Here is a 15,688-nt window from a genome sequence, read left to right as displayed (position 1 = left end):
GGGACTTGGTAGTTATCACATAAAAAGCATTATTATAATGAAGTTAAGTCTAAGATTCTTTTCAATCATTTATTACTCTCCCAGTTGTTAGCGCCTCTCCTCTCTAGCCAAGACTATCTTGTATCTTTTTTGTTCCTATTATTTATATGTTATCTTCTCTTGCTAGACTATAAATTGGGGATTAGAGACTGTTATTTTTTGTAAATATTATTAAAAGCTTTTCTCAGGTGATCAATTGAGGACTTGGCATATCTTGAGATTTGTGTTTATCTTACCAGATAGTTTTATGATTTTGGGCAGGCAATAGAGCACATGGTTGAGTGTATAGGTCTGAGTTAGAGTGTGGTAATTTCTTTCTGAGAGACTGAGTGCTAAAAGAGTGTTCCCAAAAAGTTTCCAAGCATTGGCTTGCTCTTATGTTTATTCTGTATGGCTCCTTTTTGTACTTGCAGCAGGACTCATTGTCGGGACCATAGGCACCCATCAGAAAGTTTATCCAAGGCACTAAAAAAATATGTTGGAGGAAAAAGTAAACTTAGGGTTGAACTATTTTCCTAGTTAACCATTCACCTTAGGGAGGTGAAAAATGCTTTGGACTCCCTTCCTTTGACATTTTCCCCCAAGAAAGCCTGACATGCAAAGAAAGGAAAAGAATAAAAATGGCCCAGGGCAGGGAAAAAATCCTCTCCTTTTTGAGTTGGCCTGTTTTCCTTGTAAGACAAACCTTTCATGTTTTATTATTATGAAGTAAAAGCCTGGCCTCGCCTAGAGGTGCCGATCTTAGAGGAGAAACAGCTGCAGAGTTAGTGTCCCCAGATCAGGTGGGAGGTTCTTTGAAGCAACATGTTGCTTTTTAAAAGGAAATTGAGCATGTGAGAACTTGAACCTGTAAAACTCATCAACAGGTTCCACTGTTGTTTATCTCTCATAGAACTGAGATCACTAGCCAAGTTGAACAAATCTGCAGCCTGTTTTTTGTTGATAGTATTTGTGGGCATGTAAGTCTGCTTCTGTTGATCTGTATGTTGGGAAAACATGGAAAGGGGCTCATAGCTTTCTGCCTTTAAAAAAAGGAGGAAAAGATAGGAAAGGGATGCAGAAACTGACTGCTGATGAAAAGAAAATGTCTTATGATTATTATTGGTATAAATATTTCTTAATCATGTGAATGAGGTTTATATATTTTCTTTCTGGTCACATAGCAGGTTCTTTGATAATTTCTTTTGCTAGTCAAAACTGATTTTTAACCAGATATTTATATTCACAAGACATTTTAGTGGTGATAAAAGTTGCTTATTGGTACTTGGAGGCATTTGTACTTCATGATAGCAAGAATCAGTTTGAAGCTCATATCTCTCACATGTCTTGGTATGTGGAATCAAAGAATGATGGAGCAGACAGGAACTTTAGAGATCATCTAGTTCTGTCACCACTCTCATTGTTGATGTGAGCAAACTTGAGAGGGAAGTAAAAAAACCAGTACTTGAACTTGGGTCTTTTGGTTTTGGGACCACAGCTTTTTCTGTCAACAGTTTTAGGTTCGTTATGTTCTAGGCAGTGTGCTGAATTGAAGGGACCCAAAGAGACAAAACCAGCTCCTGACCTGACCTCAAGATTTGAAAAGAGAAGAGGGAGTACATACATGTACATGTATACACACACACACACACACACACATCTGTTTTTAAAACTGCAGAATGTGAAGATGAACGAAATGAGGTGAGATCTTTCAAGACAGTTGTAAAAATTGAGTAAAGCTTCATTTACTTCAGAGTTTGAGTAGGCCTGAAGGACTTTGAGCTTTGATCCAAAGGCATACCTAAGTCCCCTTCTTGCTATCCTCCCATAACATCATTTTCTCCCTATTTCAGTCAAATATGGGCAACTATGTATTTATTGGTCAAGTTCAGTTTCTTGGATAGTTCCCACATTTAGAATGTAAGACCCTCAGCCAATGAGGAATGAGGATCAGTGGTGGGAGGTGGTATTTTGGAAGGTGGTATTTGCGTTAGGGATTAAAAGTGTTAACCCTGCCCCAGAAGGTGCTTCCTCCCTTCTTTTGTTTGACTAGTAGGATGTATAGGTAGGACTCGGGAGAATGTATAATAAACTTTGCTTTGCTTCTAGAGATCTCTCCAACTTTTTTTATTAAATGGTGACCCCTCACCATTTCTGAATCACACAAAGACCAGCCAGAGTTTATATTCTTTTGGCATATTTCTTTAAGAACCATGATCACTTCCATGTCCCAAGGAGGCATTGGTTGAAACTTCAGGTAGAGGAATCAGAAGTAAAATCTGCGGAATATCAAGGTTTTTCTGGCTATATTATTCATAGGGCTTAGTGCAAAATGAATAGAGTGGTTGGTGGAAAATCTGGCTTCAAGTCCTTCCTAGTGTGATACTGGGAGAATCTTTTAACCTTTGTATGCCTTCTCTCTCTGCACTGAAGAAATCATAAATCCTTTGATGGGCACCCCCATATTGAACCAGGTATGGTATAGGAGAAATTGAGCATTGGAGATAGAGTGATTCCAGACTTTTTACCTGCTTAACTACTTAGTGGAATAAGGGTGGATGGGGCATTTATTTCAGCAAACATTTGTTTAGTAACACTTTTAAATTGAATAGACCCTGGGAGATACAAGGAGGTATAAGATTTGGTCTCTGTCCATCCCTGCCTTAAAGGTGTATGAGCGAGAATGTCCAAGGGCCTCCTTTTCCTTCTGAATAGAATGAGCAGGATGGATTCAAGTCAGTTTCAGCTCTGACAGTCTTAGGTTCTCATGTTGTTTTGGGTTTATTGATACTAGTAGAAGCAGCTTTAGCATTATTCTTGGTCTAGCTCTAGGAAAAGTTGATCATCAAAGAGCATGCTTTCTATAGGGGGAAGAGAAGACAGAAAAAGAGTGAGGGAGAAAAATGTTGAAATTTTTTTTCCTTTTGGGCTTTCAATTTATTTGCCCCAAAATTGCCTCCAGATGTAGAAGACCCAAAGCTGTGATTGTAACCCACTCTTATTTTTACTGGCCCATCTCTCCATCACATTGCCTGGTTTCAGATCTGTAAGCCAGTCCAAATCCTTTACCTCATGTTCTAATATTTATTTGCCATGTTACTCATCTCTCAGTTGCAAAGGGGAGAAAGCACATAGCTTTGAAATTAAACTATGTGTCATTTCATCAGCTGGACAATCGTAGATATTTTCTAGAGATTTAGTTTGGTAAATCTCATCTGTACTTAAATCTCTATTCCACCAGCCCGGGTAGGCCATATGTAGAGCTAGAAAATTGAACCTTAGAGAATATTAGAGGTTCCCAAGAGGTCTGGTAGCATGCCCATGATTACGTAGGTGCTTGGAAAGTAGCAGAGCTGGGATTTGAACCCACTTCTTTTTATTGTAAATCTAGCACTCTTTCCACCACTCTGTCAAGGGCAATCATGAATCCTAACAACCACTTGGCCTTGTGTATACTTGTTAGCAGTTTCGTTGCCTAGTACTGATGTTCTGCATTGCTGCATGGGGACCATGGATCATTTTCTGGCAGCATCTCATTTGGCTGGCAGGAGAAATCCTGGCAGTCTTTACTTGGAAGGTAGTAATCTCATGGGGGAAGAAATTGGAGGAGGATTTCTTGGTCTTCTTTAAGATCCCTACTTCATGCTATCTGTTCACTCTTATCATTTGACATTCCTGACTATATTTTATAAACTAATCTGTTTACTTCAATTTTTTTTTTTTTTTTTTTTTTTTTGCTGCCCCAAAGTTTAATCAGTTGTATGAAAATTCTAAAGACAGGCTAGCTTTAAGGCATTGCATTCAAGTGATGCAAGATATGTCTCACTGTAAATCATTTTTCATTGATTGGCCAATTGTTTAAGTTGGATATAAAAATTCCATGTAGGATTAACAGTAGGTAGTAAGCTGTTTCAAGTTTAACAGTGAAAACACCACCTAATGCTGTCTTTGTGAAATAATCATTTTCAGTTCAAATTTAGATTTTTACAGACAAGTAAACAGAGCAGATGAGAAGGCCTGATGGTCACATGTAGGAAAGACTTGTCAGAAGAAACCCCGGGTGAAGTGGCAAAACTGTTTTATGAATTTTTGTTCATAGTGATTCTTCTACATAGCAGAATTCTGCAGGCCAGCAGTAGGTGGACTTTTGCAGCGATTATTAGAAGATAAATAAATAAATTAGACACCTCCCTTGGAAAAGTGATATGAATGATGATCTAGATGGTTCAGATAGTATTGGGGCAGACTGCTGATTGATTGCTCCAATCCTCATACCAAAACAGGATGAAATTTTCATTAAGACATTCAGAGTCTTGGGGATATAAGCCCCCAATACTGAAAGACTAAATAAAAGTAAGGAAAATTCAACCTTATGCTTAATGGTAAAAGTGTTATGTAAAGACTGATTGGTGTGTTGTTACTTAAGTAAGTTGTATGGCTTGAAAAGGTTGGACTTAAATCAAAATGTCCTTGTAAAGCACATAGGTCTTTTATAATTGGATTATAGAAACTATTCATGGAAGAGAAAAAGTCTTTTAAAAGTGTTAATTTTTGTAACAAACCCAATAGATTGAATTTCATCACTTTCTTCCATTGCATGCAATGGTTGTTTTTATTGGTAAAACCAGCTCATTTCATATGTGGAATGTTCAAAAAAAAAAATATTGAAGCCTTTGTACTTTAATATTAATGAAAGAATTAACTTAACCTGATGAAGAAAGTTTCCATAGGTGGTAGATCACATTAAAGGTATGTGGTTCATGTGTGATGTGTGTATGTGTAATATTGATAGTTTTTTTGTTGCAGTTGAAGATCCATAGAAAACTTAAGAGCAAGCATTAATGCTATTATTAAAGTACATTTGTGTTTGTTTTTTATATTTAGAACCATTTTAGTGCATAAGATAATTAATAGTGGAATAAGGTTGCTGGTCCTCTGATTTTTTATTTAAGTTTTTTTTTTTTCAATTAAGAAAAATAATTTTTCTTTCCCATCTAAATATTGACTTGCTAGATTGTTTTTTTTTTTTCTTTTTCTTTTTAGATCTTTTTTAACAAGGGATAGTTCACTGAGTGGAAAGAAGGATATGGTCATAAATGATTGTGATAGACACAATGAAAGACAATGAAAAATAGTTTAAATACTTTTTATATCTTTTTCTACTTAAGCTAGATTTCCCCATGTCCTTTCCTCTTCTCTCTTAGGAGCTATCCTTTATAACAAAGTTTTGTTTTTATTTTTTTAAAGAAAGAAAAAGAGAAGAAAATTCAATAAAACCAGTCGATACATAGAAAAAAATCTGACATATACAATATTGCTGGGGTCTAGTGTTTGGACCCCATCTTTGTAAAGAGCTGAGAGTGGTGGTAAGAGTCTTCTCTTATCTCTTTCTTTAGGTTAACTTTTAAATTTTGCTGTTGTTTGTCTTCTGTTTTCAAAGAGGACCATGACTTCAAGGAGACAATGCCATGATAGGCAAATGAATTGGATTTGAGTGAGGGAGGATTGTGCAAGGTTATATGCCTCACTTTCTCCTTGAGATCCATCTGGGTTCAGTGGCAAAATATAGATCAAGATGTTTTGCAGCATTTAGTTGTGTATAATGTTTTCCTGGTTTTGCTGATTTCATGTTGTGTCATTTAGTTGTTAGGTCTTCCCGTGTTTCTCCATATTCATTAATGTTGTTTTCTTACAGCACAGTAATATTCCATTATTCCAAAATTTGTTTAGCCAGCCATAATTAAATGGATATCTAGTTTGTTTCCAGTTCTTTGCTACTTGAGCTTGTCTTTTTATTAATAACTTTCTTGGAGTATATGTCTAATTGTGGCAAAAGAGTATGAACATTTTAGTCACTTTATCTGCATCATTCCAAAATGCTTTCCAAGCGACTTACACGAACTGATGCTGAGTGAAACAAGCAGGGCCAGGAGATCCTTATATACGTCAACAACAATACTATATGATATTCAATTCTGATGGATATGGCCATCTTGAGCATGAGATGAACCAAATCAGTTCCAATGGAGCAGTAATAAACTGAACCAGCTACACCCAGTGAAAGAACTCTGGGAGATAACTAAGAACCATTACATTGAATTTCCTATCCCTATATTTTTGCCCGCCTGCATTTTTGATTTCCTTCACAGGCTAATTGTACAATATTTCAGAGTCCAATTCTTTTTGTACAGCAAAATAACTGTTTGGTCATGTATACTTATTGTGTATCTAATTTATACGCTAATATATTTAACATCTACTGGTCATCCTGCCATCTAGGGGAGGGGAGTTGGGGGAAAGAGGGGAAAAATTGGAACAAAAGGTTTGGCAATTGTCAATGTTGTAAAATTACCCATACATATAACTTGTAAATAAAAAGCTATGAAAAAAAATGCTTTCCAAAATGGTTCTACCATTTAACAGCTCTGCCTACATGCAATGCATGCTTCTCTATCTTTTTTGCAGCTCCTTCAACATTATTACCATTATTTATTTATCATCTTTGCCAGTATGTTGGGAAGAAGGTGAAACCTGAGGGTTATTTTTATTTGTATTTTTCTTATTTTTAGTGACTTAGAGTATTTCATGTGGTGGTTAATAGTTTGCAGTTTTTCTTTTGAGGGCTATCTGTTTCATTTGGCTATATTTTGGGGGGAATGACTTTTACATATTTTTACATGACATTTTTGCTAGATGTCTGCTTGTCTGGGATAACAACTCCTCATCAAATATAGTTTCTAAAAAGACCTCTTCCCCTAAAATGGCTTTCCTTCCTGTCATAAATATATTGTTAATTTTGCTTGTACCAAATGTGACTATAATCAAAATTCTTTTATAATCACTTCTAACCCATATTTGCTTAAGAATTCATCCCCTGGAGCAGCTAGGTGGCACATTGCATAGAGCACCAGCCCTGAAGTCAGGAGGGACCTGGGTTCAAATCTGGTCTCAGACACTTAACCCTTCCTAGTTGTGTGACCCTGGGCAAGTCACTTAGCCCCAATTGCCTCAGCAAAAAAAAAAAAAGAAGAAGAAGAAGAAAGAATTCATCCCCTGCCTTTAATAGTATATGATCTATTTCTCTTCTAAATTTTTGTGGTATTATCTTTAATGATCAGCTCAAATATCTATTCTAAATATATTGTGGAGTGTGGTATAAAGATGTTGATATGAACCTAACTTTTGCCAGATATTCACCTTTTTTTTTTCCTATAGTTCTTATTAAATAGAATGTTCTTTCTGAACTAGTTTATATTTTCAGATTGATCAAACACTGGCTTGTTGTGTTCATTTCTGATCCTTCCTTGTTCTGGAAGGTCAGGGGAATTCTGTAAAGATAATTTATCTAGGCCTTAGCAAATCATTTGATATAGGCTCATGCTCTTCCTGTGGAAAAGATGGAAAGATGTGATGTGAGCTAGATAGTGACATAATTAGGTACATTTGGAACTGATTGGTGGGCTGGCCCAAAGTGCAGTCATTATTAGTTTCAGAATATTAGAAATGGAGATGTAAAGCTGTAGGTGGTATGCTTTTCAAATTTATAGACTATCCAAACCTGAGAGGGGATAGATTTGCATTTGGTGATACAGTTAGGATTCATGAAGATATTGACAGGTTATATCATTGAGCTGAATCGATGAGAAGATTAAATTTAATAGGAATAAATTTAAAGCCTTTTCCTTGGATTCAGAGAGTCAGTTTCACACATATGTACAAGATGGAGGAAGCATGCCTGGACAGAAGCTTATTTAAGAAAGATCTAGGGATTTAATGGAATGTAAGCTCTATGAGTCAGCAGTGTCATATAGCAGACAAGAAAGCAAATGTAATCTTAGGCTTTGTTAAGAGATGGTGTCCATTGTGGCTCTTTTCAACAACAAGGTGATTCAGTCCAGTTCCAATGGTCTTGTGATGAAGAGAGCCATTTGCACCCAGAGAGCACTGTGGAGACTGAATGTGGATCACAGCATAGTATTTACACCTTTTTTGGTTGTTTTTTGCTTTTTGTTTTCTTTCTCACTTTTTTTGATCTGAATTTTCTTGTGCCGCATGCTGATTGTGGAAATATGTATGGAAGAATTGCACGTATTTAACCTATATTGGATTACTTGCCATCTAGGAGAGGGAAAAAACTGGGAACATAAGATTTTGCAGGGGGAATGTTGAAAATTATCTCTGCATGTGTTTTGAAAATAAAACGCTCTAAAAAATAAATAAATATTTGCTGATGGTGGGGGGAAGAGAAAGTGTCCATGACTAGGGAGGTGATTATCTTTTCTGCATTCAACCTTTTGTAAGACATCTGGAATATTGTATTCAGTCCTGGGTGCTGCTACATTTTTAGGAAGAACATTGAAAAGTGAATTTTCCAGATGATGGCAAAAATGATGATGAAGAATCTGCAGTTCATATCATATGAAATTCCTTTTTTTTAAATGGAGGTGTTTAGTCTGGAGAAGAGAGATGTCTTCTTGGGGGAGCATGATCAGTTTCTCCAGATACTTAAAAGGTAATCACATGGCTGAGACATTAAGTTTGTTTTGCTTGGCCAAAGAAGACAGAACTAAGAATAGTAGGTAGAAGCTGCAGAGGCACATTCAGGCTAGATGTCAGGAAGAATTCACCAAACACTTCAAGCCTAAAAGCGGGGAGTGACCATTTTTAGGGTATAGTGTAGACATAGATTGTACTAGATAGCTTGTCACTGAAGTAAGTCTCTACCAATTTTGAGATTCTGGGATATTGGAGGCAGCTTGGTTCAGTATGGACAGAGACCTGGACTTGGAGTTCAGAAGCCTTGGATTAGGTTTATTGTCTCAGTCACTACTTGTCAGCTTGATGTAGTCAAGATGCTTCACCTCTTTGGGCCTTACTTTCCCCACTGTGAGATTAAGAGACTGAACTCTTATAACAGAAAAACCAACTCACATAGGAATGTGTTGGACGGTGCATGTATATATACAATGTTTCATGCTGATAGTTTGCCTTTTCTCCATGAAGAGCGAGAGTTATTTCATCATCATTCCCTTGGGACTGAGAAGTGTAGCTGCCTTTTCCTGTTTTCAGTTATATTATTCCTTCACAACAGTATTATGAGATCAGTAGAACAAGTATTTTATTATGCCAGTTTTCTAGATTAGGACCCCAGATTACATCTCAGCAAAAATGTGCTTTTCTAGATTCTTCAACATATCTCCATCACCTCATATGTGTTCTAAAGCACAATTACTGTGTCTCATTAATGTCTTGGCCTTTGGGAAAGATTCTCATGCATAATGAGTGAGAGAATTCAGATGGTGCAGCAGTGCTTTGTAGCAATTTTGAAAGTCTTTGAAGAAAGTGCTCTCACCAGTTTTTGGGTCTTTGAGATCCTTTCAGTAGGATTTTAGTGGACTACAAGCTCAGTAGGAGTCAGCAAGGTCACATGGCAGGAGTTGATTGCTCCGGTGTCCACTGTCTTGATTATACCCACATCTGAATTTGTTGTGTACCATTCTCAGCAACACAGCTGAAAAGGGACAAGGACAAACTGTACAAAGGAGAACACCTGGGTTGGTGAGGGGACTAGAAACTTTGCCACATGAAGATTGGTTAAGAGGAGTTTTCCAAGCCCTCATTTGACATGATGATACTGAAGCTTAGAGAAACTAAGTCGTCTAAGGTTACACAGTTAGAGCTGATATTGGAACTCACTTTCTATGATTCTGAGTAAATTTTTTTTTAGATCTTTAGTCTAACCCTTGAAGACCGACCCATAGGTCTGAACATAGGTTCAGGGTATTTTTATTCAGGTATGGTTTAAACTAGGTAGCTGTTAGGGTGGTGTCATGGAAACATAGATTTGGAGCTAGAAGGAGCCTTAGAGAGCATCTCATCCTGGGGAGTGGGTTGGGAATTTCAAGGAGTCCATGAACTTGGATGGGGAGGAGGGGGAATCTATTTTTCACTTAACTTTAGCTGAAATTTAGCATTTTCTTCAATTATGAAAACATAACAGTCGATATCTTACAAACTCTCCAAAGAGAGTTTACAAAAGTTTACAAAAGAAAGTTTACAAACCTCCAAAGAGGTCTGTGACATAAAGGTTAAGAATCCCTAATCAGATCAAACTCTCTCACTTTAGAGATTGAAGGCCCCAAAGATAACATAACCTTCCTGAGGTCACACAGTAGAATGGGTGCAATTTGGATCCAGTTAACAATAAAGACTCTTTACTCCATTTCCAGTTTCAGTCAGTGTGTGAAATGGAAGAATGCAGTTTTTATTTCTAGTTGAAATGGAAGTTGAGGGTATCTTAAGGAATTAGGTGGTCAGGAAGACAGGATAAAAATGAAGGTTATTGGAGTTAGGAATTCTAGCAACTCTGTTCCTCTTGTTCAGGAGGAACTAGCTTTATGTTTTGCTGGTGAACAAAACCCTAAAAATTAAATGTTAATTACATTACTAATTAAATGGGGATGGGATAATTTGTTTTCTCATAAATAGGTTTAATGTGGCTCTTTTTGTTCTCTTTCTACAGGTACAGGGTTTGGATTGGGAGTTGTTTTCTCACTTACATTATTCAAAAGTAAGTGTGACCATCATTGAAATTTCCTGTGTGTTAGAATAAATGTCTCAAAAGCAAACATTGGGGGACTGCAAATGTGGGTCTGCCAGCCCTTTCATTGCTGTGTGAGGCAGACTCAGATCCAGCTCAGATGGGTTGGATAGCTCAGAAATTGTCTCAAGCATTGATCAAGACTTACTGCTTATGGAATCACAATACTTAGCAAGGAAACAGATTTCTAATTAATTGGTACTTTTCCATTTTGATGGCAATTGAATAAACTTTTATCGAGCTCTTGCTGTCTACAAAGCTCATGTGTCTTATGCATTGTGGGAGAGAAAAAGATTAATAAGACCAAGATTTTAATTTAGCTTGAAAACAGCTAAATCTTCTTTGGTCTAAACATTGAGGTAGTAAGGCCCCTATCCTCAAGCAGTTTAGAGTCCAATGGGGAGATGCTGCATAAACACAAATCTAATCCAAGGGGAAAGGAAGTCACTGTCCTCAAATGTGGAGCATGTGCTTGAGGAGTGAGATGGTTTCTGGTTAAGGGATCAAAGAAGCCTTCCCAGAGGAGGCAGCATTTGAACGGAGGTGCAGGGCTTAGGAAAGACTGGCCCAACAGAATTGGAGACTGATGTGAATGAAGGCCAAGCAGCTGTAAAACTTCCTTTAATTTTTAAAGGGCTTTCACGAGCATATTAGTGGCATGCCTAGTATGCTTTATTGCTGCAGACATTTTCTTTTTTAATAAAGATATAATATGCACATTTCTTTAAATACAGAACAGTCCTTTGAGGTGCAAGTATTCTCCTTCCAGAGACAGGATAATCAGTTTATCCCTGCTCTTTCCAGTACCAGTATGCCCTAGACATGACACCCCAAGACTTTTCCAAGAATAAGGGATTTACTGCATGATACAAGATGCAGGAACAAAAAACACTTCATAATTGACTACCTTGATGGTTCTAGGCAGAGTTCCACCATGGCACATGTGGCAGCATGTCTTCCCTTTATTGTGCAGTCTCACTCTAAAGAAGTGACCACAAGCATATTCAAAGCTGACATAAAATAATTAGTGCATTAATTTTTTAGGATCTTTTTTATTTATGAAGAATAATGTTTATTAAGAACATAATATCATAGATTTAGAACTAGGTAAGAATTTAGAGATCCCAACCCCCTTCTTTTAAAAATGAAAGAAACTCAGGCCCAGAAAGAAAAAAAGTGATTTCCTAAACCTGTAATATTTAAATTGATGTAATTGTACTAGAACTTTCCTCATTTGCTAAGAGTAATGTGTGAAAAAGAAAGAGGGATCCCTCTCTCAGTTTGAGTTCCATGAGGGTCAGGGATCCTTATAACTTCTCCAGAATCAAGTACAATAGGACTACTTTAACAAATTGCTCTTTGAACTTGTCGGATCTTGTTAATGTCCCATAAATTCTAGATGAGTTGGTTAATCCATCATCCCTGCTCTTTTTTGGGGGGGTGAAGGGGTGGGTTATGAAGTACACACATTGCCAGCAGAATCAAAGGGTATCAAAGCTGGAAAGCACAACACTCTCATTTGGTCAAAGAGGAAAAATGAAGCTCTAAGAGGTGGTGACTTATTGACAGTCACACAGTCAGGAAGTGGCAAGGCCAGGATTGAACTAAGGAAGGCTGGCAAATTCTCTTCCTTGATGTGGAAAGGATTTAATGTTTGTTGAGGGCTAGTGTATTTGGTGTTCTCGGGTAATAACTTCAGTTATGTTTTTTCTTAATGTTTTTGGATTGGTTTTTTTTTTTTCTTTTCTGCTTTTCTTTCCCTTAGGAAGGATGTGGCCATTAGCCTTTGGTTCTGGCATGGGATTGGGAATGGCTTACTCCAACTGTCAGCATGATTTCCAGGCCCCATATCTTCTGCATGGAAAATATGTCAAAGTATGTACAGAACTGATATTTCCTTTCCCTTATATTGACTCATTCTGCCTTCTTTCCTCCAGAGGAAATATGTTTCTTGCCAGGTCGAAAGAGTGCCATCCATGGCAGAACACTTGGAGAAGCTTTCTGAGCTCTTCTGGCTCCTTTGGGGTCTAAAATGTATTTTGACATTTTACTGTGTTAAAAGTGAATGCAATCATCTCTAAACCAAGTCAAAACTTGAACACAGCTCTGCCTAGTTCTCTTTCTTGAAGCCATGTGCTGTTTTACAAAGTTGGAATGTAAGGGCCTGGGCTCAAATGCTGGCTCTTTGTATTTGGGACCAGGAGGCCAGTTCCTTATCCCCCCCTGGGGCTCAGGCTCTCCCACTCTGAAATTAGGGATTGAATGAAAAAAGTGAGAAGGGAAGGTTCTTTCTGGCTCTAAATTCTACATTTATTGCTAAATATCCATTTTCTGGGGCTTGAGAGCCAAATCAGCTTGACATATTTAGCTTTTTTTTACCCTTAAGTATTTGTTTACAATGAGATAAACAGATTTCTGTCTTTGAAAGCTTCTTATTTGGAATCAAACAAAAAGTACCTTCTGAACAACTTTGTCCAAGTTCAGTGAGACACCCACAGTGTCTCATCCTTACAATCTAGTTTTACAACTAGTTTTGTTTTTGTATAGGTGGAGAAATTGAGGCAGTGAGGAATTAACTAACCACCTAATAGGCATTTAAACCATCTCTGGTAATTATGGGAATAGATACACTGCTGGATCCACAAGGAACCTTAGAAACTATGATGTTTGAATGGGGGGGAAAAACCTGAAAGGGATCTTAGAGGTTCATGGGAATAAATCTTAGAGAGCCTTCCAAGCCCCTCATTTTATAGGAAGAAATAGTGATTTTAAATGGTAAATGGACATATATAGAATCACACAGATAGTTCAGAGGATCATAGATTTAAAGTTACAATGGGTCTCAGAGGCCATATTATTTTGTTGCCTTTTTTTAATAGGCGACAAAATGGAGGCCCAAGTGACTTACATAGGCTGATGTGTTTCAGATGGGTGCTGGGGTTGAGCGGGGCCTTAGACCTCGTCCCTGGAGTACTGCTCTAGGGCTGCTGCCCATCTAAGGATATTCAATCTCCAGATGATGTTAGTGATGGGAACAATTTGGAAAATGACATAGTCCTACATTGGGAGGAAATAGGGTACAGTGGAAACAGCTGGATTTGGAAAAGATTTATGTTCTGGTTATTCCACTTACTGTATGCCCTTGGGAATCATGTTAACGCCTTTGGGCCTCAGTGTGCTCATCTATTAAAGTAATAAATGAAGTGGGCCTGGAAGACCACTAATGGCCCTTCAGCTCTAAATCCTGTCATCTACAACACTGCATACACAAGTGTGATCATTTTGGGGGTTTGGCTGGTTTGCCTTTATGATGTTTAATCCAGTCCTTTGAAGGAAGAATGTGCGGTGCTTCTCAGTGTGTCACAACCTTCCCCATCCTCCTTTACTCAGGGAGGAGGTCCCTTGGTAAGATTTTGGTGATGGGTTAACAAAAGCAACTTTTTCCTCCAAAGTGTGGGATCCGGGGTTCAGTGCCCATGACCACATGGACCTTTGATGAAAGAAAGCATTTAAAGGCAAAGGACCTCCGCCCCAAGGTTAAATGGTGTTAAAAGTCAAACTTTATATTATTACAAGATATAGCAACCCTAACTTTGCATCAAAGGTACCCTTTACATTAATCTCCACAGAAACCATTTCACAAATGTAGAGACTAAGGTGAAAATGGAGAGGCACTCAGTCAGGATCACTTAATAACAGTTGCCAGCCCCAGGCCCAGATAGTGAGACTGCGCCGGCCGCTCAGCAGCCTGCTTCCCCCACCATGCTGCACTCACTGACTGAGGGAGCCACAGAGTGCTGGAGCAGGAGGACTGGCGTGCTGAGGAGTCTGGCAGCCTCCCCTTCCATCTCACTGAGTAACTTCTGTCCTGTAACGAAGGGTGGTCCAGCTCAGGATGAGGTCATCCGTGGGCCGAGGCTGAGAAGCAGCAGAGCTGTTGGCGTGGCACGGAGGCCGAGGACAGGCCGTCCCCCTCCTCCCTTCCCGCCTGGCCATTTTCCTGGCATAGATCCGCCATGTGCTTGGGCGCGAAAAAGGGGGGCAGCCAACGAGGCTTAATTGTTTCAGCCCTTGACACTGGTCCAAGATGTTCTGTCATGGGTAGTGGCCCAAGGGTGATTAGCTGCACAGTGTCTGCTTAACGGCTGGTGGTTAGAGTAGAAAATGTTTTCTGGTTTGTTTTTCAGCCAGGCCTGCCCCATTAGAGCATGGCTTTGTTACTTTATCTAACTTCAGGCTTTGTCATCTTTTCCTCTTCAAAAAGAAGGTGCTAACTGATTTGAGTCTCAGATGAATTAGGGGCCCCAAGTCTGTAAAAGTTTAGCCAGATCACAGATGGCTGGTGGGGCTTTGTTCTAAATTTTAAAAGACTTGGGAGATCTCGTCCTTTGTGAAGTGAGATGGGAGAGATAATACTTCATTAAAGAAGCTTTCCAGAAATGGGCAGGGCCAGGTCCCAGCTCCTGACTTAGCAGAGGGTCGTAGCCATACTGAAATCCTGGGATCTTGCATGAATCGGGTGGTAGAAACAGGGAGTCCGAATCCTGTTTTTGCAGCAATAATCTGAGTGCTCTTGTCTTACAGGAGCAGTGACTTATGACTGAGAACATCCCAGTGGGAGGAAGAGAAATCATGTTTATTCCTCAGGAATATTGAAGTGCCCTGGAGTAAGCTGAAATTCTTCTATAACAATGTTATCAGTAAATGCTTTATACTCCAGCACACAGTTTATGTATTTGAAACCAAGTCTGTTTCTTGTTTTGTATTTTCTCTCTGGAAATTGCAAGAAGAAGGTCTTAGGAGAAATAAATTAAATGAAAATAGGATGAGGTCTTGTGTGTTTCTTACTCTGTTCTGTAAATGCAAGGAAGACTGAACCGCCAGCAGCTGTGACCACCTGGTTGAAGCTGCTCGAGCGTTGTCCCAAAACACCAGCTGTTGTGTGTCCCTCCCCACTCATGCCCTGATGAACAGTTTACAGAAGTACTTCCACCTTATACATCTCAGGCCAAGAGATTGCTGCTGCTGCTGGTGATTACAGTGAACAGGATTTGGAAGATGGAGACTTTG

General features: G+C 38.6%; 1 protein-coding gene across 1 annotated transcript in view; it reads left to right on the top strand.

The window, feature by feature from the left end:
* MICOS10 (mitochondrial contact site and cristae organizing system subunit 10) overlaps positions 1-15,442 on the top strand; it is a 45,299-nt gene extending 29,857 nt beyond the window's left edge. Inside the window, exons 2-4 of the mRNA XM_051988398.1 lie at positions 10,541-10,588; positions 12,384-12,493; positions 15,203-15,442. Coding sequence (XP_051844358.1) covers positions 10,541-10,588; positions 12,384-12,493; positions 15,203-15,211 — 167 coding nt within the window. The 3' untranslated portion in view covers positions 15,212-15,442. The remainder of the gene's footprint in view (positions 1-10,540; positions 10,589-12,383; positions 12,494-15,202) is intronic.
* The last annotated feature ends 246 nt before the right edge of the window (positions 15,443-15,688 follow it).

Source organism: Antechinus flavipes, chromosome 3 (genome assembly GCF_016432865.1).
Source record: "Antechinus flavipes isolate AdamAnt ecotype Samford, QLD, Australia chromosome 3, AdamAnt_v2, whole genome shotgun sequence".
NCBI classification, from domain to species: Eukaryota; Metazoa; Chordata; class Mammalia; order Dasyuromorphia; family Dasyuridae; genus Antechinus; species Antechinus flavipes.
Note: the sequence above shows the minus strand (reverse complement) of the source record. Positions and strands in the feature narration are given on the sequence as shown.